Raw genomic sequence first — 27662 nt, forward strand, 5'->3', positions numbered from 1 at the left:
ATTGAACAAAAAAACAATAAAGAATAGATATCCCATTCCAAGGATAGATGAGTTGTTGGATGAATTACATGGCACCGTCTATTTTTCGAAAATAGATCTCCGTTCTAGATACCATTAGATCCGCATGAGGGAGGAAGATGTGGAAAGTCAGCTTTCGTTATCATTATGGGCATTATGAGTTCCTGCTCACGCCGTTTAGATTAACAACCTACTACATTCCAATCATGCATGAATTGCATCTTCAACAAACAATTGTGTAAGTACTTATTGGTATTTTTTGATGACATTCTTATTTATAGCAGGACATGGGAAGATCACCTGAAGCATTTGGATGAAGTCCTAACGATCATGAAGGATTGGTCTTTGTTCGCCAAGCAATCCAAGTGTGAATTCAGTATGACAAAAATATTGTACCTGAGACATGTCAGTAAATATGGCGTTCAAGTTCATTAGGAGAAGATTCAGGCTATCCTTGATTGGCCTCTCCCAAAATCACTCATGGAGTTGTGAGGATTTTTTGGACTATGCAGTTATTATTGGAGGTTTGTAAAGGGGTTCTCTCAGCTCAATGCACCACTAACAGATCTGGCAAGAAAGGGGTTCTTCCAGTGGAATGAAAAGGCATAACTCTTTTTTGATAAGCTGAAGGAAGCAATGAGCACTTGTCCTGTGCTTGCTTTACTTGATTTCACTCAACCGTTCATTATGGAGTGCGATGCATTTGGAGAAGGCATTGGCATAGTACTGATGCAAGATAGACACCCCATAGCTTATGAGAGTAGAAAGCTTATGCAAATAGAACGCTTATATTCCATCTATGATAAAGAGATGTTGGCTATCGTACATGCACTAACCAAGTTCTGGCAGTATCTAGTAGGTGCCAAGTTTGTCATTTGTATGGATCACAATAGTTTGAGATTTTTTTTGGAGCAACGGGACTTGAACAAGAGGCAACAAAAATGGTTAAGCAAGGTTTAGGCTTTTGATTTTGACATTGAATATGTAAAAGGAAAGAACAATGTGGATGCAGATGCTTTGTCCAGGAAACCCGCCATCCGCTTACTAACCTAGATTTCAACTGATTGGAAAGCACATTTGTTGGTAGAATATTCCAAAAACACATTTGCCTATGAGCTAATGGATGGAAAAACCTAGGATGATCAGTCCAAAGTGGTGGATGACATCATTTACTATAAGAATCAAATATTTTTAGTGCCAAAATCCAAATTGAAGCAGGAAATCTTGAAGGAGGTACACGACTCACCTTGGCAGGACACTCAGGCTTCCTCAAAACATACAGATGTCTTAGGGAGAGGTTTTCATGGAAAGGACTTCAAGGAGACATATTGCAGTATGTAAGAGAGTGTGCGGTCTGCCAGCAGAACAAATCCGAACATACTCTACCTGCCAGGTTACTGCAACCTCTGCGAATTCTAGAACATAGCAGGAAAGTATCTCGATGGATTTCATAATTGGACTTCCGAAGGTGAATAGAAAGGTTTGTTTCATTTGGCAGGGACAAAATTGACACCAAGTACTAGGTAGCACCCTCAGAGAGACAGACAAATGGAGATTGTGAACAAGTGGCTTGAAGGTTATCTTTGGAACTATGTTTCAGCACAACGACGGGCGTGGGTCAAATGGATACACCTAGGGGAATATTGTTACGATACCACATACTACATGTCCATCGGGATGACACCATTCAAAGCTCTATACGAGTATGAACCTCTCTCCTTTATCGATATAGTTCTAGGAGACAGTCACGCACTAAGGACGAGGGACTGGCTTCAGGAGGGATAGGACATTTTAAGATACCTGAAGGAAAACTTACGAGCATAGAATCAACAAAAGATGTATGCCGACAAACACCGAATAGAGAGGAGTTTTGAAGTTGAAGACTTGGTCTACCTTAAGCTCCAGCCATATCGACAATCCTCATTGAAAGAAAAGGGAAAAGAAAAATTGAAGTCACGATTTTATGACCCTTATTGTGTAGTACGTGTAATGTCCCATTTTTTTGGAGGAGTTAATTATAAAGTTATCAATTAAAAAAAAATAATATTACAAGGTAACTTTATATATTAAATAAAAAAATCTTCTAGAGGTTGTTGGAAGAAGCGGAGAAAAAATTTAAAAGAAAGCCGACCTATCGAGGAAAAAAGAATAAATAGGCATTGAGGGCTCATTGCCTATCATCGAGATTTATTATTGATTTTTGCTTATGTGCGGTGTGGAGCCTAGGGTTTCTTCAAGTAGTCACAATTGGCCATTGAGAATGAAAACTCTCAATTGGTACGCAATTTTGAGGGTGTGAAAGATCACCTGAATTATTGTAGCTGTGGGAAGGATATTTCAGTCCTTTCACTTGTGCTTAATTGCTGGTTTGGAGTTTCAAGTGGAGTTGCACTTTCACCATATCATCTTCAGCAGTCAGTCTCCAGTATCTGATCAATCCAGTGGCTTGTTGGTAAGGATCATTACAGTGGTATCAGAGCAGTTTCTTGCCAGCTTGGTAGGGTTACCCAACCACCATTTAATTTAGTTTACAAAAGAACCAACATAACTAAGAATATGGTTGAGAGACATTCTCAAAGCCCATCCAGAAGTGTGCGAGATGATGAGAATTTACAGCAACAGGAGAGGCTTCTACAGTCAATAGAGGCAAGTACACAGGCAATGATGGTTATGATGCAACATTTGATTGGGGAAAATAGGAGAAATAATCATAATAATGATCAGGATGACAGAAGCATAGCAGGATCACAACATAGGACACGGTCTGGAACAGCTGACAGACCCACACGTCCTACATTCAGGGAAGAAACTCCAGCACGCACACTTGATGCTATGGTAACAGATATTGTAGATGAACTCTGACAAGCGAGGAATGAGTGGGATTCATTACCAGGATATGTATAGGATGGATGGACTTTTGACAGGTACCTGAACTACAGAGCTGCCAGGCAGAAGCAGGTAGATAAACACAGTGAGTTGCAACAAGTCACCAACAAGTTGGTATTACCCACATTTGATGGCAGTGGAAAAATGACTACTCGTGCTTGGATTCATAAGGTGGATACTTTCCTATCTTTGAAGACTATGACAGAATTTGAAGCACTCAAGTATGCCACTTTACACTTAGATGGGGCAGCACATGATTGGTGGACACATGGCATGATCACATTGCAACACAATCAGGTAACCACTTATCAGGAGTTTGTGGATAGATTGATAGAAAGGTTTGATAAAAAAAATCCTGAAGTTTATTTTCGAGAGTTAGCCCAGTTGAGACAGTCAGGAGGCTTAGAACAATTTATCAACGACTTCCAGAAGCTTGCAGTGATGGTGCCTGACATTTTAGAAAGGAGGCTAGTCATTTTATTCATTGAGGGATTAACTGAACCGCTCAAGGGGTGGGTAAAGGCCTTTGATTCTCCTACATTACAGGAAGCCATGAAGAAAGCCCGCAGTATGGAACTTGCAGCTCCAGGAAACCGGTTTAGTTCAAAGGGTTCTTCATCATTTAGAGATAACAAAGGGGAATTCAGCAAGGGTAAAGAGAAGGTTAGTGACTCAAAAGGCAAGCTAGCTACACCTTGGGATAAGGAAACACTTAATGACCTGCGTAGGAAAAAGCTATGCTTCTTTTGCAAAGGTCCCTATGAGTTTGGTTATGATTGTCCTATGAGGCCTAAGGGGAAGGCTAACCGAGTGATGTGGGCTTATTACGAGGGTTTAGATTCAGACAGCTCAGAGCACCATGATGAGGATCCTGATGAGGCAGAGGGTGAACAAGAGGTAGATAGTGCTGAGAAAAAAGAGGCTCCAGAGATACATTTACAGGAGACACGTCTGTCTAGTATTCAAAGAGAGGGATCTTTCAGATTTCGGGGAGTCTTGGCAGGACAAAAGGTTATTACTCTATTGGATACAGGTGCCATGCATAATTTCATTGATGCACAATTTGTGGAGAGGCGTGGACTCATTGCTGAGGAGTTCGAGGGACTGAGAGTTAAGGTAGCCGATGGATATACTCTTCATTGTGATAGGATGGTGCGAGATCTACTTTTGCGCTTGAACAACTATGAGTTTAAGGTGGACTATCATGTGGTCAACATGGGTGACATGGACATACTACTTGGGATGCAATGGCTACATTCTTTGAAGGAGGTTACCCTAAGATTGGAGGATATGGAGATACGATTCGTGGTGGATGGTAGGACTCATGTGTTGAAGGCTATCCGTACTGGTGATGTCAGGACTATCTCATTTAGGCGGTTGGAGAGATTAGCCAAGCATAATAATATAGAGTGGGCAGCAATATGTGCCTTGATGCCTACCTAGGGGGAGCAACATAAGACTGAATATCATCCAGATATTCAGAAATTGAGAATCAAGTATGGGAAGGTATTCAGTGAGATTCCACTAGACAGGCCACCAGACAGAGGTATTGAGCACATTATTGAGCTGGAGGAAGGTGCTAAGCCTGTCATGATCACACCATACCAGCACCCAAAACGACTCAAAGATGAGATCGAGAGGACCATCAAGGAGTTGCTAGCGATGGGACACATCAGAACAAGTAAGTCATCTTTTGCATCTTCTGTTGTTTTAGTAAAAAAGAAGGATGGAACTCAGTGAGATTCCACCAGATAGGCCACCAGATAGAGGTATTGAGCACATTATTGAGCTGGAGGAAGGTGCTAAGCTTGTCATGATCACACCATACCAGCACCCAAAACGACTCAAAGATGAGATCGAGAGGACCATCAAGGAGTTGCTAGCGATGGGACACATCAGAACAAGTAAGTCATCTTTTGCATCTTCTGTTGTTTTGGTAAAAAAGGATGGGACTCTACAAATGTGTATTGATTACAGGGTGTTGAATAAAAGAACTATAAAGAACAAGTATCCCATCCCATGCATCGATGAGTTGATAGACGAATTGCATGGGGCTTGTTATTTCACAAAAATTGATTTGAGATCAGGCTATCACCAGATCAGAGTTCGAGAGCAAGATATTGAAAAAACTGCTTTCAGATGTCATTATGGGCATTTTGAGTTTGTAGTCATGTCTTTTGGTGTGACTAATGCACCTGCCACTTTTCAGTCCACTATGAACAAGGTCTTCCACCATCAGTTGAGGAAATTTGTGCTAGTGTTCTTTGATGATATTTTGATCTATAGCAGGACATGGCAGGAACATTTAGAGCACTTGGAGACAGTACTGAGCATTTTACAGAGCGAGTCCTTGTATGCCAAGGAGTCCAAATGTGATTTGGGGATGACAGAACTGTTGTATCTTGGACACATAATTAGTGCAAAAGGAGTGTGAATGGATCCTGAAAAGATCTGTGCTATTGTTGATTGGCCACCACCAGAGAACCTTACACAGTTAAGAGTGTTCCTTGGTCTATGTGGATTCTATCGCAGGTTTGTCAGTGGCTACTCATGACATGCAGCGCCCATGACAGATTTGCTGAAAAAAGGGGCTTTTGTGTGGACTCAGGAGGCACAGGAGTGTTTTATGCAGTTCAAGGAAATAATGACTACATGCCCAGTATTAGCATTGCCTGATTTCACAAAGCCATTCAAGCTTCAATGTGATGCTTCTGGAGAGGGAGTTGGTGCTGTACTCATGCAGAACAAGCATCCTATAGCTTATGAGAGTAGGAAACTTAGAGGGCCTGAGAGACCATTCAACATATATGATAAGGAGATGTTGGCCATCATGCATGCCTTGGCCAAATTCAAACAGTATCTTGTGGGCAGCAAATTTTGTATTAAAACTGATCATAATAGTTTGAGGCACTTTTTGGGACAGCGGGACCTGAATGATCGTTAGCAGAAGTGGGTGAGTAAGTTATAGGCATATGATTTTGATATCACATATGTTAAGGGGACACAGAATATTGTTGTAGATGCTTTATCCTGAAGGCCACACCTCACTTCTATGATTCAGAGATCAGAGGATTGGCGACACTTGATTGTAGCAGAATATGGGCCTCTGCTATAGTGGAGGGAACAACAATCGACACCAAATACACTCTCATAGATGATTTGATCATTTATAAGAACAAGATTTACTTAGTCCCAGGATTGAAAGTGAAGTAGTTGATTTTGAGAGCATTCCATAAGTCACCTACAGTAGGCCATCCTGGGTATTTCAAGACTTACAGGTTAGTACGAGAATGGTTCACTTGGAAGGGACTTAAGGCTAATGTTTTGCAATATGTGCACGAGTGTCATGTTTGCCAGCAGAATAAACAAGAGCACACTTATCCAGCAGGGCTCCTACAGCCACTTCCTATTCGTGACAAGAAGTGGGAGTGCATCTCTATGGATTTTATCACGGGCTTGCCCAAGGCTTAGGGGCGCGATTGTATTTATGTGGTGGTGGATAGGCTAACAAAATATGCTCACTTCTTCCCTATCGCTACTACATACTCAACAACTTAGGTGGTAGAGGTCTTCTTCAGGGAGGTTTTTAGATTACATGGTTTGCCTCAGAGCATTGTGAGTGACAGGGACAACCGCTTCATGAGTCACTTTTGGCAGGAGATATTTCGGTTGTGTGGCATTGAGCTTACACCTAGCACTAGTTATCACCCATAGATCGATGGTCAAACAGAGATTGTAAACAAATGGGTGGAAGGGTATTTGAGGAATTATGTGGCAGATCAATAGAGAGCTTGGGTCCGATGGATATATCTCTATGAGTATTGTTATAATACTACATACCATATGACTATACAGATGACACCTTTCATGGAACTTTACGGTTATGAGGCACCTAGTTTCTTAGATTTGTTGTTGGGAGATAGTCGAGTACCCCGTGCAGGTGAACTATTACAAGAAAGTAAGGATATAGTTGCTACTCTCAAAGACAACATTGCTAGAGCTCAGAACCAGCAAAAGCAGCATGCAGACAAGAAGAGGACTGAGCGTAGTTTTGAGGTAAATGATATGGTTTACCTCATGTTGCAGCGATATAAGTAGTCCACTCTCAAGAAGAGTGGTGTAGAGAAACTCAAGCCATGCTATTACGGACCATTCAGGATCATCAAACGAGTTGGTGAGGTGGCTTATGAGTTGGAGCTTCCCATAGACAGTAGAGTGCATAATGTGTTTCATGTATCACACCTCAAAAAGGCGTTGGGTCAGACTGTGATGCCTTCTGTAGTATTACCTCCCTTGGATGATGAGGGGAAATTGATCTTAGTGCCAGAATCCATTCTAGATAGTAGAGAGAAGTAGCTTCGCAGGAGAGTAATCAGAGAATATCTAGTTAAGTGGAAAGATTTACTTGTTGAAGATGCTACTTGGGAGGGAGAAGTGATTTTGCAGCATCCAGCATTAAGATTGCTCGAGGCCAAGCAATTTTAGCAGGGGCGGACTTGTAATGTCCCATTTTTTTGGAGGAGTTAATTATAAAGTTATCAATTAAAAAAAAAATATATTACAAGGTAACTTTATATAGTAAATAAAAAAATCTTCTAGAGGTTGCTGGAAGAAGCGGAGAAAAAATTAAAAAGAAGGCTGACCTATCGAGGAAAAAAGAATAAATAGGCATTGAGGGCTCATTGCCTATCATCGAGATTTATTATTGTTTTTTGCTTATGTGCGTTGTGGAGCCTAGGGTTTCTGCAAGTAGTCACAATTGGCCATTGAGAACGAAAACTCTCAATTGGTATGCAATTTTGAAGGCGTGAAAGATCACCTGAATTATTGCAGTTGTGGGAAGGATATTTCAGTCCTTTCAGTTGTGCTTAATTGCTGGTTTGGAGTTTCAAGTGGAGTTGCACTTTCACTATATCATCTTCAGTAGTCAGTCTCCAGTATCTGATCAATCTAGTGGCTTGTTGGTAAGGGTCATTACAGTACGCCGCATCAGTGAAGTTGCCTATGAGCTGGAACTTCCAGAGGGGAGCCATATTTATAACATTTTTCACGTTTCCTGCTTGAAGAAAGCTGTGGGATAGAATGTCACAATAGCTATAGACCTTCCGCCGCTCAATGAAAAGGAAAGCTCATATTGGAATCAACAGAGATTATTGAAGTACGTGAGAAGACCCTGCGGAATTGAACAGTGAAGGAATATTTGGTATGCTGGAAACACTTGCCACTGGACGATGCAACCTGGGAAGGCGAGCACATTCTGCAGCATCCGACATCATGTTTGCTTGAGGACAAGCAAATTTTGGGATGGGAGGACTGTAATATCCCCATCATAAAATAGATTATTAATCAAACTATTGTTAATGGGCCGATTGATTTAAAATATCTCGGACTCATTTTTGTTTTGTTTCTGTAGTTTGTGTTGCCGTTGGCTATCTTTGTACACCCTCAAAAAGTTTTCCTCGACGGGTATTTAAACACGACTTGTAGATAGTCTTCAGGCGTGCATTCTGATTATTCCTTTTGTATTGCAAATTCCCGTTGGAGTTCTCTGTTGTTTGCCATTTCGGAAGTGAAAGATCTTCCCTACTTGGCTAGTCTGGTTTCGGTGGGATTTAACCCTCACCCTATTCTGTCTCCTATAACACTTCGCTCAGATCTGGCAAATCAGAGCACTATCTTGTGGCAAATATTCATTGAAGGTTCTATATATATGTTCAATCTCCATTCTTGTTGTTGTTATCTAATGAATTCAGATCTATAAATTTATGGTTGCATGTCCAAGTATTCCCCTTCTCCATCCGTACCCCATCCATTGGCTTCCTCCATCCTCCAGTACGGACCCATCGATCTTCATTCAGTACTTCACTTCATTCCCTCATCCTACCGTACATCCTCCCAACACAACCAACGGCTTGCACATTTGACTGTACGACCCTTCCCTACATCCACTCTATGACCTTCATACCGTACGACATTTGTCCCACCTCCATCGTACGACTTTCATACTATACGGCCCAACACCACCGTACAACCTCGCGTACACACTCATCCATTCCATACAACCTACTTGTCACCTCATCACATACTGTACGACCTTCAAGATTACTGTACGGTCCCCCAGTTTGACCTACGGTTGCCACAACAACACTTCCAAATATCGTATGGCCTGTCTAGGTTTCCCTGTGCATGTTGGGTAGAGCGGATTCGGGCATTCAACCATTGTACACACGAACGAACTTGTTTCTACGATTCAGTTAGACATCGGAACATTACACATAGGGGGTGGGCCCATTAAATCATGTAGTCGCATGCATGATACCAAAAGTTTACATAAAGTCAAAACTCTTTCTGGTTCTGATATGATCAAGATCTTCAAGGATCAACTGAAACATATCCTCTATTTGCTCCTTTAGACGAATGTGTCAGACTCCCTCGGAACATCAATCTTCTGAGCTCTTCATTCAATGATGCTTCTGATGGAGCGTCAGACTCCCTTTGAACTTGATATCAATCCTCCTTTTCCTGCAAGAACATTCTCGAAGGAAAAGATCAAGGCAAATAGCTCTTATATTGATAAAAAACACTTAATAATTATTCTCAATAAAAATATTATTATATTTAACTATAAAAACATTAGAAATTTGATTTTATACTTAACTCATGATGAATTAATTCTATTATTAGCTTCACCTTCTGTATATAGTGATAATTTCTTTAAGTACTGTTGACCAAATGAGTAAGAATACCCATCTCTCATACTGACACTAAGAGTTGCATATAACTCCATTGTGTCAAATGGAATGTACCCATCTCTTATACCGGCACTAGAAGCTTATGTTAATCCCTTCATAAGAGATTTTATTTGTCTTTTCAAATGAATTATCATCTACTAATATCTTTTCTTTTAAATATCAATTATTAAATAAATAAATGAAATCTACCTATACTAAATGAGAGTTCATCATATATAATACTCTTAAACATAATATAAAGTGATCAATATAATATCATACCTCCAATGTTACTTCCTTTTAATACCCATTGGGGCATATATAAATCAGTTGCTATATAGTTGTACCAACAGATCAAATAATCCACGATGGCAATTCTTTTTTGTCCACCTTATGTTTGCTGGCTCTCCTCTCTTAATTGTCCTCTTCCTTGGCATTGGGTCCCTTGCATCGTGCTTAACCTTTTCTTGCACCGACTTGCTATGTGGATCCCATTTGTACCTTTTCAATCGATATATCTATTATGATATGCGATCATAGTGCTTACAGGAAGAGAATATGTTGATAAAGCATTCAATACTCTTTTCATCAATTTTAAAGAATGCCAATAAATGCTTGGCAAAAGCATAGAGCTCAACCTCGACAGTAATTTGCAAGTGCCTCATCAATATTCCCAAAATGTTGATAATAACCTTCACAAAGTTGTTGGTTCAAGGTGTTGCATCCATGGATATATGCAAGGTAGAGGTATAGCGTATGTGAAGAAGTCAAGGCACTTACTTAGAATACAATTGTTTCCTTGGAACACTTCTTTATTATGGAATTTGAATCTAAATTAGAAAGGGGTTTGTACCTCACATTATCGACCAATTTCACGATGCTTTCAATGCAAACCGGTGTTTTGCTATTCACATTGGACGTGAACAGGAAGGGTAGATCAGGTCGAGGTGAATGCAAGCAATTGATTGTTATTATCCTCAAAGACAATGAAATCGTTGAGTCAAACCAACGTTTCCAACATTCTTCTCTTCACAGTGGCATTGCTGGTTGCAACTGCTCATGCATTGCATTCAACATACATCGTTCATCTTGAGCACCAAATACGACATTCACTAGTTCACATGAGCGTCACAGGTGTTACTCCTTATTCCTGGGCCAAGATAAATCGATGACGTATGCTTACAATCATGTATGTATTAAATGGATTCACAACTCAGTTGATGGAAGTCAAAGTGGAAGTAATGCGAGAGATGCTAGGCTTTGTCACCGCCTATCGAAACACCTTCCTGCCAAAACTTAATCGAAACAATCCTGCAGATATCATGTTTTCCAATCTATGTATTATCTAATGCTCCATTCACGTGTCCTGCCTTGACCTTGGAACTTGCAGTAGATCTTCCCTTTGTTATGGTGGCATGGATGATTTTTCATATAATGCTTTTGGAGTTGTTCTCAAGGCCCAATCTGATTACAACCGTATGTCCAGCATTGACATCAGAATAAGGAAAGATGCAAACTGATTACATTGGACATTATAGAAAATTATAATCTCTGCTATTTTCTATCTCCTTTTCTACATTTGCAATTTTGCTTTGATATCATGTTGATTTTCATAGATCGCTGCAAATGTACTAAGCACTGCCGGATGTATTGGTATGTATTTTCCAAATGGCAGCGATCTCTTATTTATATTGAGAATAAGCCTTTTAGAGACATGTCCCTTCATGGGACATATCTATTTGTTAATTAGATAATTAATATAATAACAAATTTAATCATTATATATATATATATATATATACATATATTTCTCTCATATAACAATAAACTTAATATCTCAAAGATAATGAACACACACACACACACACAAATTATATCTCATATATAATAATATACAGGTTTATCCAATTGAAGGGACCAAACATGAACATGAATGGTCCATGGCAAAATTAGCTACAACTAGTAGCGGGGTAGGAGTGGTAGAATCATCCAGCCACATGTTTCTCTCCCTAATTTTATCATTCAGGTTGACCACAAAGTATACCTCAACATTGGCAAGGACTACCACATGTATAAGATCAATAAATGCAGTCCATGTCTATTAGGGCTTCAGCTTGCCACCTTGTACTGAGGTTTTATCAATAGTGTTGTTCGTTAGTTTGCTTATACAAATCTATCCTTCAATTAGCCCTCATTAAATCACATCTTGACAGGATTCTTACACATCAAATTTTTGTGGGATTTGATTGTGTGCATTTTATCTTTGAAGTGATCTCAATATGACCTACGAGTAGTAATTTTACTAACAATATTTTTCCTTATGAATTCGATAATAAATTCAAGACAAGTCGATACATTTTGGACATAAACACTACTAAACTTTTGCTACTAGAGTAGATAAATTGTTAAAAGCCTCCACTGCCTTGGATTTTGCACCCTTGGGGAGGTTCTTTTTTTAACTATGCCGCATTTATGCTTAGAATTAGATTATTGTATGGGAGTGTTGTGTTGCAGCTGAAAAATATTGCACTATGTTTGCTGAGGGCTATTGAGGCCATGGATACTAACTGATTTAAATGCAATATATATCCCATAATATATCAATACACAACTATATTTATGCAAATTTGGCCATATGCAGCTATGATTTTTTTTCTATGCTGCATTTATGCTTAGATTAGATTACTGTATGGGAGTGTTGTGTTGCAGCTGAAAAATATTGCGCTATGTTAGTTGAGGTCTATTGAATTTGAGGCCATGGATACTAACTGACTTAAATGCAATATATAACCCATAATATATTAATACACAACTATATTTATGAAAATTTGGCCATATGCAGCTATGAATATGTGTCTAGCCATGTGCAACTTAAGGTTTTGTTATGAATTGTTTTTTAAATAATATCATATTTATGATCGCTAGTTGTGAGAATATTTTCTGTACTATTAGGAAGTAATATGATTATTATTATTATGTTTTTGTATAATTATTAGAATGTAGTTGCCCTTTCTAATGTATGAAAACTCTTGAAACACCACTCATCCTTGAAACCATCGAAATCCAGTTTCTTGTTTGAGGTCATTTTGTAATTTGTTTCCCATTTTGTTGTTCTGTTGTCTTAACATGAAATCCTGCAAGGAATATTGCTGCCTTTTCCCCTGACAGGTGGGCATGGTGGTTATCAACCCCAAAAATTGGAATCCTTAAAATCCTCACTTCTACTTAAAGTCCTTGGTGCAGTGCAATTTCGCTTTAATCATTTTACATAGTTCCATTCCTGTGCATTGTGTTTATGCTTCTGTTTAATAAACATGAAATGGATGAATTTGAACAAATACTGGTCTGATGTGGCCATTATAAATTAGGAGTGCATGATAAAAACAATGAAAACATTAGAATTCGATAATTGGTAAACAATGGGTGAATTTATTATCTCATGTAATAGTTTTCCATTTTATTTTCCTTTTTGCTGCTTTATTTTAGAAATAGACGATAAATTTTGTGCTTCGTTATTCTTTATCTTTTGGTTTTCTAAAATTAATGATTTTTTTACTAAGAAAAATAAAATGCACAATAACAGGGAATCCATATAGCAGTTGTAGGTGTTTGTGACAGTCGGTCACTCATATTGGCTACAGGTGTTCCAGATGGAGAGCTAAGTGATGGATGTTTAGAGAAAATCTGTCACTTGAAATCTTCTGGTTCTCATCTATCAGAAATGAATATAACAGGTATCCTTCCATTTTCCGTCTTCGATTGCTTTATTTGCGTCTTTGTATTATTTCGGTTCTCTTTGTATTGTAATCTTAGCATTTGGATTTGGTCTTTGTAACATTAGGAATTGCCATTTCTTCCTCACAATAGGAGAATTTTGGAAAGGAAACTTACCATACTGTAGAATCAGATTAACACTCAATATATATTATCATAACTTTTCGTGGTTTCTCTTTGAACTGTTTCATTGACATTTGGAGCTTATAAAATATTATACAGCCAATGGACCTATTTAGAAAAAGATTATTCATTTTATGTTCCACAAACAAAATGAATAGGCCTTAAAGCCCAGCTGAATTTGTTCATTTTCTAAAGAAAATAAACTCAATCTTATGAATATCAAAGGTTGTAGTTGACATTGTAAGAACAATGCTTAAATGAAGGTGAGTTTTATTTATGCTTAAAAATTTTGTCTTTTAGGCATCCAGGCACTAGTGAACAAAGAAAAGTTAAGATAAATCTATTAATGTCCAACAAGAGACCACAAGGGGTCAAAGGGACTGCCAACAACAACAAAAGTGGGCCAACCGGCATGAGGAACACCAATGGAGCCCAGAGAAAGAAAGCAATCAACAACAACAAAAGCAAGAACAAGGAGACGGGTCCAAAGGAAAGAACTCTTTAGAAACCCACTAAGGCTTCTGAACAACCGCAAAGAACCTCCAAATTGAAGGATATGCAATAGGACCAATTGGAGCCTCAGGCTGCTTTAGAGGGAGGAAGGCTGCTGCTGATATTAGCAAGTCCTTGGCTTTACAAATCTGGAGTGAGGGGTGGGCCAAGTTGATGTTTGGTACCGTGTGTTGAGTGAAGCCTTGTGAAGAAGGAAGTAATAAGCTGATAGGGTGGAAGCATTGCCAAATGCCGGTGCTGGAGTTTATGGTCTCGAAGCCTAAAAGCTTTCTGAAGATAATGGGTAAGGAACCTTTGGTCCATATATATTAAGAAGGTGGAGAGCGATTACACCTCCCAAAAGAGGCAGTGGAATCTCCCTCTGATCTTGTAGTATAAAGGGCAATGAAAGATGAAGTTATCGTTGAATTGACCTACCCAATGATACAAAGATGATAGGACGTGTGCCCTTTGTTAACGTGATGGTTAGTCCGGCATTGGAGCCAACAAGATCCCACTCTAAAAGAACCAAGGGGGATCTTGAGGAAATGAGCGTAGTGGTGGGATAAGTAGGAAGGGTGGATGATGAGTCCATCCTTCAACTCTAGAAAGTTCTCTACATAAAAGGCCAGTATGGGGCAAAGACCCCCATGAGGGTTGATTTGTAAACTAGGATATACAAATTTTATAACTTAATCCAATATACAAATTTATTACTTGACCCAAGCAGTAATTACGTGGTTATGTGTTTTTAACTGTTAAAATTGCAGAGTTATGCTTTAAACATGTGTTTAATTGCATAAAAGAAAGAACAAATAAATTGAAAGAAATGAGAGAACAAGAAAGAGATAGAAAAGATAAGCAAACACTTTGATAATGGAATTCGCCTTGTTAGGACTACTTCGTTGGGTCCACTTCTCTATTTAGGGAGCGCTTTATTGATTGCCAAGAAGAATGCTTTGTTATGAAATCCAAGCTCCAATTCTTCACAGTCTCTTTCTTTACAATTTTTGGTGTAGAAAAACACCTTGTAAATTCTCACAAAGAATTCAAAAATTCTCTCTTAACAATCTCTCACAATAATTTCTCCTCCCAGGTTAATTGCCTTTAGAAGGGAAAATAACCCCCCTTTTATACAAAATAATTTTGTTATTTGGTTCAAAACCAAATAACCACCATATCCACTTAATTAATCCCTTACCTAATTAAAACTTGAAAATATGTCTCTCATCAAACCAAGCCCCTTATAATAACCATTAAGATTTTTGGATTATTTAGGTTTAACATTCTGTACAATTGAGGATTCTCAACTTGTTTTTCTAAGAATCGAATAGAATGTTGCCCAAAATATATCCCAAGGATCTTGGATGACCTAGTGACATGGAGGGAAAATAGTAAATGGGTGGTCGGGCGTTCAAATCCCACCAGCTGTGATGTTTACTTGGTTTTTGTCTTATTCATGCTACATTACAAACAAATAGAATTTCCCATCATCTACATTGATGAATTTGCAAGTGGTATAATTGTGGGAGAAAAAGTTAGGAGGGAGTAAGTCATAGGTTCAAGTCCCTCTCTACACATTTTGACATGATAATGCCCAATGTCACCTAATGCCACATGGCAATAAATTGTTGGATAATTATTTGACACGTGTCACCACATGATTAGAGTGGTTGTACTTTATGCCATGTCCACTGCCAAGTCATTATCAAATTGCCACATGTCAACTATTGAGTGGTCAAACTTGTCAAGTCATTATGCCATGTCATTTGTAAGACTTACCACGTGTCATCACCTGATTGGATGAGCTATCGATGTCATTTGGTTAACCCTTTTCTTGGTTAACTTTGACTGGCCATAACTTTTGCATACGAACTTTGTTTTTGAAGCCGAGAATAGTTCTAGAATCTGCGCGATGAGAACTACAACTTGGTATCATTTTTTCTTGGATTTGAGAGAATAAAAATTTTACCTTTTTTTGTTTAGTCAACCTTTGGTTCACCAACTTGGCCAAACATTTCACTGTACATATTACATGAGCTCATTTTGACTTCATTCAGAATGGATTAGGTCCAGGTTAAAAGCATAGATCTATGTCACTGTTTAGGATACCAAAACTTGTTTTGGTCAAATCTCATTTCTCTATCAAAACTCAATTTTTTTCAAAAACTAAAAGTACCCTTTTATAGATCTTAGATTCATTATCATCATTATATAAATTTTTGAGTGTTTTGATTAGTTATAATATGCTATAATCTCAAAATATTATAAGTCGATATTTCAACATTTCAGAAGAGGCTTCCTCAAAAAAGGAAAAAATAAATAGTAAATCATAACAAAAAAATTAAAAAATCATATTTATCTCTACAGGAGAGAATCCTCTTCACAAATATGTAATTTTTTTTCAAGAAGGTATAGATTTGATAGGGAAGTTTTGATGGGAGGAAAAAACTGCTGGATTCTGATAAGGTCGAATTTGAGTACTTATAAAAAAGAAAATATACATAAAAAATAATTAGTTCTTTTTTTGTTCCCTAGCTATACATGTCATCTATAAGATATTTTCAAATCAGAATAAAAAAAGATGATTTTCATATACTTGTTTGATGGGAACTACACCCTATATTTTTTATAGTTAAAAAAGGGACATCAAAATAAAATTAAATAAATAAATTCTTACTCAAAAAATTTATAACAATTATAGGCATAAAACTCATCCAATTCTACACATTTCATCAGTTTATATCATCTTCATATTTTAAACACAAATACCATTTTTTTTGTCATTAATGTTGAACTGTTGCATTTTGATATCTCATTTCTTTATAAAAGGTGACATAGGTTTGTGCTTTTACCATCTAATTTTATGAACTCTTTGCAATGATGCTAAATTTGAGAAATTTTGAGACTGAAATTTTTGGCGTTTCTAGATCCACTTGGATAATTCTTCCTCATCGAGAAGCTTTTGGACCTCCAAAAATCTATTTTGACATAGAATGAAATTGAGGGCATGTTCGCCTCACTTGTCCAGTATCACCTACACACCATGCTGAAATTCCAAACATCTAACTCATCATAAACACAATGAATAATGAGATAGTACTGCTGACACAATTAACCATACGTCCACCAGTATTCATTATTACATCCAACATCCACATAGTACTAACTAGTAGAAAAAGTAGCAACAATACTGAACAAACTGATGAATTAGAAATGGTGTTAACATGTTGGACCTTCTAAACAGGAACATCATTAGAAAATGAATCATTCAAACCTTCTGTTACTATTACTATTTGAAGACTTGATTCTGTTTGCACCTGATTCTCACTACTTGTTGTAGATGTGAGTCAGTTTACTGCTTCCATTTACAATCTTTTTTAGATGCCCCATATTTACAATTGATCCTTCATTCCTCATGTGACGAGCTCTTATAATGTATTCAATTCCATCCTTAAACAAATGATACTTGTTATGTTCCTTGTAGAAGATAGCTTTTCTAAGTATGGGCTACCTAACACAATTCCTTAGATATCAAGTGATACGACATCAAAATCAACCTCATGTATGCACTTAGATGTTATTGCAAATTTTAACCTACATTGGTTTGTTACTGCAATCTATTATCATTGCACACCCAACCTAATGGATAAGGTCTTTTATGTGGCTTAGTTTCCAATTCCAACTATTTAACAATTTCTTTTGAAATCAAATTTTCTTGGGACCCACTATCTATCAGTGTATCAATTTTAGTGTTCTTTGAAAAATCACCCTTATATGAAAATGTTGACACCTTTTACTATCTTCAAAAACAGTATGACTTTTGGAAGTAGAAGCATATTAAACATTAGTGGGAGAACCAACAAAAGCATTACTTTTCAAACCCACAATTGATATCTCTGTTTCATCATTAGAACCTAATCCTAGATCCTGAATAACAACTGCAATGTTCTGCTTTCCTTTACGATTCTTCTTAAACCACTTTGGTTTCAATTTTGGATGCAGTTTCCAACACTTTGCATCCGCATGCCCTTTCTTTTGGGAATGTGAAGACATAGGTTTTTCACTTTCCTCTTTCTTTACAGTAGTTGCTTTCATCTCCTTACCCTTCTTATCGCTTTCAGTTGGAGGGACAAATTCCTATTATGATAATAGATAGTTTCTATTTCTTTTTAATAGTTATCTATTTGTAATCTATTGTAAATACTAGAATGTTTCTAATATTTAGTTAGCTATTAGTTTACTATTAGCTAGAATATAATTTTCTATTCTTTACGATTGTTTCCTAAGGAAACATCGTTTATCCTTTTGTATATATTGATCTATTAATCACTATTAATAACAAGCAAATATTTTACCAATTACTTTGTAATATGGTATCAGAGCTACCTTAAATACATGAAAATGTTATAATTTCTCTTTGGAAATTATTTGCTTAACTTTTTCAAGGTAGGAAAAATTGAAACTTGCAGAACGAATCTAGGGTTTCTCGATGAGTTTCTTTTGGCTATGTTCGTGGGTTTTGTAGTTGTGCTTTTTGCAGTGTGGTCGTGGAATCTGTAGACGCAATTTTTTGCCTAAAATTTATCGGCAACCCGCATGCCTGTTTCTGTGCAAATAACCATTTGTTTCAACTCATGTTTTCCTACATTCAATGCATCTGCTTGAAACACCAATTTACCTCTTTCTTGGATGTGTTTTTTGTAGGAGCGATTTGATTCTTTTGTGGCTTGTTTTTCCCAATTTTTCTGGAAAAGGTTGGTCATTTTTCCTTCTTGTGGCAATGTCTAGGGTTTCTTAAACCCTTAGCATCAAATATGCGCCCAAAATCAGCATTTTTCTTTGCTAAATCTGCCATTTTTAAATCCTTTTTGGAGCCTAGGATGTTTTTGTTTGAAACCTTGAATTTTTGTACTAGATTCAAAATTAATTTATAGATTGTTGATGGGTTCCTCGAGAGCTCAACTGGGTGGTTGTCCATTTTTTCCGAGTGCATCAATTTTTGAGTTAGCAGATCCAAAATCCGATAGCATATTCCTTCTAGGTTTTTCAAGCTCTTTTTTGGGTACCTCTTCATTTTTTTGGGTCTTCTAGTTTTTTGCTTTGAAGTCTGTACCTTCGCAAATTTTCACACTTCATTGAAAAAGGTGCCATGGCATCTTCGACAAATATATTGCTTGAGAGAAATCAAAAGTTCAATGGTTGCAATTATGGCACGTTGAAGCAACGTATGCTAACAATCTTTTAATATCAGAATACTGATCAGATTGTTCTAGGTGTTACAACACGTCCAACTATAGTTGGTATTGATTGAGATACATGGGATCAGAATAATTGGGAGACGGTAATGCTTCTCAAATTATCCGTAGTTGATGATCAACTCCCTCAAATTCCATCCAGCAAGATAGGTCCTGAGATATGGGAGCATCTCAAGAAACTTCATGAGATTTTAGACAAAAGCATGGCCTTCTTTCTCAAGAACTCTTTGTTTTCTATTGTCATGGATGAGCGGAAATCGCTCTAGGAACACTTGAATAAGATTCGGGATATCCATGATCAGTTGCTCGCCATTGGACACAAGATGGAGGAAGAGGACATTGCGGTGCTAATCCTCAAAAGCTTACCCAAGTCCGCTGAGCATTTTATCGAGACTCTCAACATCACTTCTACTGGTGTTGATATTAAGTTCACAACAAGATTAGTGGAAACAACAGTATAGTAGCGATTCTAACTTCAACTCCATAGAGAAAGCCTTTGTTGCTAAATCCTTTCAGAAGGATAAGGACAAGTGTCATTCACAACAGTCTTCTCAGCATAAGTCCTCTACTTCAGCATCAGAAGGCTCCGAGAAAAAGAACACTCAATGCAACTATTGCCACAAGTATGGTCACATGAAGGTTGGACGTCAGAAACACTTAGCTGCCCAAGCCAAGAAATCTGGTTTGTAGCCCAATGCAAACATTGCAGAGCACAATGAACAAACATAATTTTCCCTTTATGTCTTCATGACTAAAAGACTTGCAGATCATGTGAAGTTGTGTGCTTGGTACATTGATTCAGGTACCTCTCGTCATTTCAACCGTTGTAGAAACTGGTTCACTGACTACCAACCTTTTTCAAATTCAGTTATTTTTGGTGGAGGGGAAGAATACACTGTTGCTGACAAAGTAAACATTCAAATTGAGTTTTTTGGGAGGAATTTCATTTTCCTCGATGTGTATTGTGTTCCAGGGATGGAGCTCAATCTATTTTCAGTCAGTCAGATGCTGCGACACTCTCCATGGTTGGATATCACCTTTTGTTCACATCAGTGCACCATCATTGATAGGGATACTCTGTCTATTGTTGCAGTTGGCCTCGAGGATCGTGGTCTTTTTGGACTTGTTGATTTAGGTGATTCTTAGGACTTAGCTATGGCTGCTCGTCAGTCTTCTGTTAGCTCACTTTGGCATCAACGATATAGACACTTAAATGTGCATTATCTCTCTCAGCTTGCTCCAAAAGAGCTTGTCTTTGCATTGCTAGAGATTCAGATTCAACTTGGAGTTTGTGATGCAAGTTAGGTTGGGAAGCAACATTGCACACCTTTTCCTATTGATGATTCATGGTGTGCTTCTTAGGTACTTTAGCTTGTTCATGCAAATATTTGCAGCCCTATGGCTACTCCTTGTGTTCTTGGCTCTTGGTATTTTCTGTTGTTTGTTGATGATCTCAGTAGAAAGATGTGGGTATATCATCTTATTTCTGTTGTTGGAGTTATCCTTAAGGATCATGGTCTTTTTAGACTTGTTGATTCTGGTGATTCTTAGGACCTAGCTATGGCTGCTCGACGGTCTTATGTTAGCTCACTTTGGCATCAATGGTATGGACACTTAAATGTGCATTATCTCTCTCAACTTGCTTGAGAAGAGCTTGTCTTTGGATTGCCATAGATTTAGATTCAACTTGGAGTTTGTGATGCATATTAGGCTGGGAAGCAACATCGCACACTTTTTCTTGTTGTCGATTCATGGCACGCTTCTCAGGCACTTAAGCTTGTTCATGCCAATATCTGCAGCCTTATGGCTACTCCTTGTGTTATTGGCTCGAGGGATTTTCTATTGTTTGTTGATGATTTTAGTAGAAAGATGTGGGTATATTTTCTTAAAAAGAAATAAGATGTGTTTACTATATTTCAGAAGTTGAAACCTCTAGTTGAAAAAGAGATTGGGAAATCTGTTATTGCTCTTAGGACAAATTATGGGGGGAATTTTGTTGTACTAAATTCTCTAGCTTCTGTGATACTCATGGCATCAAGTGCCAGTTAATCACACCCCACACACTGCAACAAAACAATGTAGTTGAATGTTGGAATAGAATAATCATCAAGATGACTTGATCTATGCTCGAACACAAACATGTTCCAAATAAGTTTTGGGCAGAAGTAGTTAACACTGGAGTTTACCTTTTGAATCGGTCAACTACTATAGTGGTCAAAGGTAAGACTCTGCAAGAGGCTTGGTCAGTTTGCAAGCCCAAAATCAATCCCTGAAGGTTTTTAGCTCTCTTTCCTATGTTTGGATCCCTGATGCATCACACACCAAGTTGGATACCAAAAGTCAGAAACTCGTGCTTACTGGATGCAGTAGTCTTCACAAAGCCTACCTCTTGATTGACACTGAGACATCTCGTCTCCTGTACAATCATAATGTAGTCTTTGATGAGCAACGAGGACCATTCATGCCTATTTCTCCTGTTCTTGATCCAGCAGATCAGCTTATGAAGGCTCATGATTTGGGAGTTCGGCTTCCATTGGTTCCACTTGCTGGGAGCGCTCTAACAACTTCTACAACTCTAGTTATACCAATGATTCTTGTACAGACACCTTCAGCTTCTCCTGCAGGATCACCCAAATTTGTAGATGCTTAACTTGAATTTGATCCAGATTCTTCTGATGAGGAACTTGATAATAGAGCATCTCTTGATGCTAATGTTGGTCCTTCTCTCCAGCCTAAGTGTCGGGCTAAGACACTTGCTGATCTTCGAGATGATGAGCTCATCAATGGGAGAACTGCTCGGAAAAAGAGAAAACCTACAGAGTTAGTTAATTTTTCTCTTATGGCCGACATTCACACTATTAATGAACCTCAAACATACTCCAAGGCTAAAGGAATTTTAGAGTGAGAACATGCCATGAAACCAGAACACCAAAACCTGCTGAAGAATCGCACCTGGGTTCTTTCTGTTGTCTTGCATTTTGTCACCACAAAATTTTGATTACATCATGAAACTTTTTCAAGCTAGTTTCATGTTTCTCTAAGCTTGAATTTGATATTCAATTGTTTAATGTTGATCGATTGATCTATTTCAATTCGTATATCAAATTGTTTTACTGAAGGCCTTCGTTAAGTCCTTTTCGTTTTGCTTTTTGTCGAGCCTTTGCTTGATTTTTGAAGCCTTCACAGTCCGTTCTTTGCTTTTGAGTTTGCGTTTGCTTATTTTTAGTCCTTTGTTTTTGCTCATGCCATGCCTTTCAATTTTCCCTTAGATTCGTTCCAACCTAGAGGTCAATCGGAGTTGCTAGTCAAGAGTTATGCCCATTTTAGTGCCTCAAAAGTGGACATTTTAAGTGCAATAGCACCAATTAAAAGTATGATGTTATATTTTCAATTTGATTTTAAATTTTAAATTTTAAATTTTTGGTTTTAAAAATCAAATATTTATTTAAATGTCACTTTAAAATGACGTTTATGTATTATATTTAATAATATGATAAAAGAATATTGTTTTTGACCCATTTGGTGACATTTTTATAAATTCTAAGTGAATTACATGACTTAAAGGCTTCAAAAGTGGACTTTTTATGTGCAATTGCATGTAAAAAACTATGAAAAGTGGACTCCTTTCATGCCTTAGCATATAAAATTCATTTTGGAGGACACTTTTCATGTCATTACATTTAGTGTTCACCATAAGTGGACTTTTTTGATGCTATGACATGAGAAGTCAAGTTTTTATGTCTAAGCATCAAAAAGGTGAGATACACTTTAAAATGTGCAAGTGACCTCAAAAGGTTCGATTTTACCCATGAGCATATTTTAACACATGTTATGCACTCCAAAAAGTGCGATTTCACTTGAAGGCATATTTTAAAACATGCATGACTCCAAAAAGTCCGATTTTGGAGGAGAGCATATTTTAAAATATGTAATGTCCATCAAAAAGTCCGATTTTGAGAAGGAAATGTGCACTTGCTCCCCAAGAATTCAATTTTGGCCATAAGTCAAGATTTTCTTAATGGATTTGCATGAAATCTTTTGCATTTAAGGCGTTTTGGCTTGGGGATGAGTTTCCTTGCATCAAAGCAAAGATGAGTTTAATGTGCTGAAAATCATTTTTGAAAGCCCAAATCTAGGGCACGTTTTTGTAAAAAACTCCAAAAATCTCCAAAAATCTCCATTTTTGATCAACATTTTTGCATGGAGATGAATCGATTTGCTCTTTTTGAGTGATTACATTGTATATTGATTCACATTTTGGTGTTTAAACACCAAAACGTTTTACTTGGGATTCTTGGTGAAACACTTTTTTTCCAAAAACGTGTTGCAAGCTTTCATCTTTAAAAACGTTGGAATTTGGAGAAGTTTTAGGGCACGTTTTGGCATATTGCAACTATTTCTCCTTGTTTGCTGCCCTCTTCCATTCAAATTTGCAAGATTGGAAAGGGTCTCACCATTTTCGAAGAACTTTTCAAACATTGGAGCATCTTTTTCCTTCATATTTGGCATGTAAGTGGACTTCATCCTTGTAATTTAATTCATGCTTATCTTTGCTAATTTTATGCATGAAATTATTAGATGGTTGCCATTTGTGAAGATCTTTGCCATGGAAAGTGCATTTTCCCTTTAAATATGAAGTTTCCCAAGTCCCTATTTCGAATTTCAGCTTTGAAGTGCATTGCATCTTGGCATGTTTGAGTTATTTTCCGAAGGTACGTTGTTTCTTTTGCATTGTGTTTTGTGCTTGCTTGCCGGTTTTTCTCCACTTGGAGAAGTTACAAGTTTTTTCCCAAAAACTTGTTTTTGTTTCTTTTCACGCGAAAGCATCGTCATCTTTCACATTCCATTTCCATGTCACGACACTTCATCTCTCACTCAATGAAATGCGACTACATGTTTTCCATCTCATTCGCTAGCGACACATGCATGCAATCCCATTTTTCGCTTTTGTTTTCACCCATCTCACTTTTCGCTTCCATTTGCACGACACGATTACATGAAATGCCTTGCGTGTAGTTGCATTTAAAAGGTCCGATTTTGATTCAAAGTCACATTTTGGAAAATCAAAAAAGATGTCACTTTCGCTTCCCCTGTACTTTGGCTTCTCTTTGCCTAAAAGTGGGTATAAAACTCATTATCTCACCTCCATTTTTCATTTCCACCTCTTCATATGCATTTGCGCTTACATTAGTAATTACATGTTTTTGCCTCATTCCATGCTTTACATCTTGTCCTTAATTTGCACATACACACAAAATGTATCCTTCACTCGCGTTTGCATCTCATTTTACCTTCCACCTCCCGTTACATGTTGCATTTACATGTATGCATTTTTTGTACAATAAAGCTTTGAAAATGCTAAGTCACTTTTGAAATCAGCAACTTTCACTTTGCATGCATTCTTATGCATTTCACCTTCACACATTTTCATTCCATTTCATTTCATTTCATTTTCACACATTTTCATACTATTTGATTCCACATTTTGTTCGTTTCATTTCACTTTCTGTTCCATTGCATATGCATATGCTTTCTCTTTGAGGTTACTTTGTTGGCTCTCATTGAGGGAGCTATTGGAAAGTTACTAGAACACTGGAAACAAAGACTTTGTGAAGTCTTCAATCCATTTTCGAATCTTCACTGCTGATCTAGAATTCACTTGTATGAATGTTCCTTTTGATGATGCATTTATGTTTTGGGATTTTTGTGTTGCAGCACAAGCACAAGATATGTCCTTGCCATCTAAATCCAAAGGGAAAATGAAATATCAATATGATAAAGAATTAGCTCATGTAGCTCCTTCAGTCACATCTGTTTTGGATAACGTGTTGGACACGAAGATTGGTCATGTAGACGTGGCTGATTTTCTACAAAGAATTAAAGCCCCGGCTAGTCATAAAATGAAGCGCATTAGGAGAAGCAACATTCATTTGGTATCCACGTTTCCTATGGCGGCTATAGAACCTGATTTCGTTTATGGATGTGCACGACGTTTTACTCCCAAGACGAAGACTATCAAAGATGGTGACAGCAATTTTATCATTAGCCTTGATCCTGAGATTATAGAGCAAATTTTCAAAGTTCCGCATAAATCAGAATGTGCTGATTTGACTAAAGAATCATCATTGGCTTGTGGAATGACCAAAAGAGTAATTATCAGAAGTATGTCAACCTTTACTGGTTAGACAATAAAAGAAGCAATTTTCCAGATGGCTAAAGATGCTTCATCGGTCAAATTTCAAACAAGAGTACAAAGATCTCATCATCCTTCTCAGCAGGATTTGTGGCCATAAAGATTCTTTTGATTTTGAGCCATGGATATACAAGTTTATGTTTCAAATTATGGAGAATAAAGAATACATCTTTTGGGGAGAACTTATCATTACTGCACTTTGCCAGTAGATATGTAATGTGGGAACATTAGTGCCTTTCTACATGAATTCTTATCTAGTCTACATCGCTGCTGCTATGGGATCTTTCTCTAGTCTTTCTATCAAAGGAGATCGTCTTCGAGTTCCTATTTGGGATTACTATGACCAAATCACTTTGGCAATAGTAAATTCCACTACAGAAGAGTCCAAGATGCCTTCTTTGGACATTTTAGGTGCTTGTTTGATAAGCAGTTGTCCATCAAGAGAGTATCTGATGTAGCATGGGAGAAGGTGAACCAATACGGCTGCATTTTTCTTCAATTTTCCACTTTCACATACTTGAGAGTTGGATATTTCAAGGGAGAGCCATATACCTTACCTAGGTATGCGACAGATCAAATCATTTTGATGGAGCTAGCTAGACATCTCATGGACGTGTAGAGTGATCATCATGCTTCACATAGCCCCGGATTTGGCATTACCTCAGCTAAGCCTTTGGCTATTGACAATTATTCAATTGTTTCTATGCCTAAAGCAAAAAATATGGAACCAGAATTGCAATTGATTACACTGAAAAAGTTCGAGGCTAGGTTTGATTTTGATTAGCGAGAGATGAATTCTCAGATAAAAAGAGCCTATACTCATGTTCATCACATTGAGGACATTTGGATTGATGTGAAAACATAACTTGACATCATGAAGATGGATTACTGCAGATTAACTTTGCAGAAAATAATTGATCTTAATATATTAGAAATCTCTTAAGATTTTCAAGTTGAAGATGATGGTGACATCTTTGATCCAGAATTTCATCAAGTCGACTTTGATAAGAAGTGCCCTTTTCCTATTCAATGGCAACAAAAGGAAGGTATATCTATCATGGACAGCTTTCAATCCATCCTAGTAAACACTAATAGGTGTTTGAAGAGTAAAGGCCTTAAAAGAGTAGATCCTAAGATGGGTCTGGATCGTGGAAGTTTTGGTCCTCCGGCAAGAAATCACAATTGGAGATTATAGGGAAAGATGGTGCCTCATCTTCAAATGCCAAAAGTTCCCTCAAATTCAAGTCAAAGGGCGGAAAAGGAAGTAAAACACCTCAAGTTCTTGAGTCAATTCAAGAATCAACGGTCGAATCAGAAGAGGATTTGGAAACAAAATCTGATAAAGAAGTTTCAGATGAAGAAGGGGAAATCATGATCACATCTCCCCCAAAGCCTACACAAGCCTGTACATCTTCTATACATGAAGAACCCTTTTTGCTGGAGGTTGATGATGATGTAGATTCATTTTCTACTGTTTTTACTCATTGCATTCTAGTCTTGGAGGTTAACACCATGGCTCTTCTTATTTCATCTATTGCTCTTCGTTTTCTTGCACATGAACAATATGATCACTTAGCAAATGTGTTTGAATATTTTCCGACTCTTACTAGTGGTCAAGTTTTCCAACTTGATATATCTTTGATAGGATTTGAACTTTTCATGACGGAGTCTTCTCAACATGTTCCTATGCCTTTAGCGGTACAGATTGAATCATGCTCAGTCACTATAGATATACTATCTAGATCAATGCCAGTGGTCTCCACTATGCTTGCTTCTGTAGATGAAAGTTTCAGCCTGCCTGCATGGTTGAGTAAAATAACAATAAAAAGAAGGAAAGTGGTTGTTCCTCCTGGCAATCTTCTTGTGAAGAAGACTAAATCCAAATCTTTGAAAGATAAGATTGTTTTTAGAATTTTAGTTGATTTTGATAAAACCAAATTTGTTGAGATAGCTAAGCCTTTGGTAGATAAACCTGTTGAAGAACTTACTTGTTCTGACTACAAGTTTACTAAAGTTGAAGTTGGAAAGCAATCTCATTTGCGTTATTTGCAAGATGCTCAAGATGCATTGACAAATGTATTGAAAAGCAGTCATGAACTTTGGGAAAAGAAGAATCAGTTAAAACAGGAGATCTCTTGTTTAAATGAGGTTATCTAGAAACAATCTTCTTAGAGTGTTGTTATATCT

General features: G+C 37.5%; 1 protein-coding gene across 1 annotated transcript in view; it reads left to right on the forward strand.

Moving 5' to 3' along the window:
- The window catches only part of LOC149552339 (Glyceraldehyde-3-phosphate dehydrogenase-like family protein), a 244872-nt gene that overhangs the window by 12152 nt on the left and 205058 nt on the right, over positions 1 to 27662 (forward strand). Inside the window, exon 2 of the mRNA XM_089787872.1 lies at positions 13219 to 13369. Coding sequence (XP_089643998.1) covers positions 13219 to 13369 — 151 coding nt within the window. The remainder of the gene's footprint in view (positions 1 to 13218; positions 13370 to 27662) is intronic.

Source organism: Cupressus sempervirens, chromosome 6, assembly GCF_028749045.1.
Source record: "Cupressus sempervirens isolate cs-2001-9-10 chromosome 6, ASM2874904v1, whole genome shotgun sequence".
Taxonomy (NCBI): domain Eukaryota; kingdom Viridiplantae; phylum Streptophyta; class Pinopsida; order Cupressales; family Cupressaceae; genus Cupressus; species Cupressus sempervirens.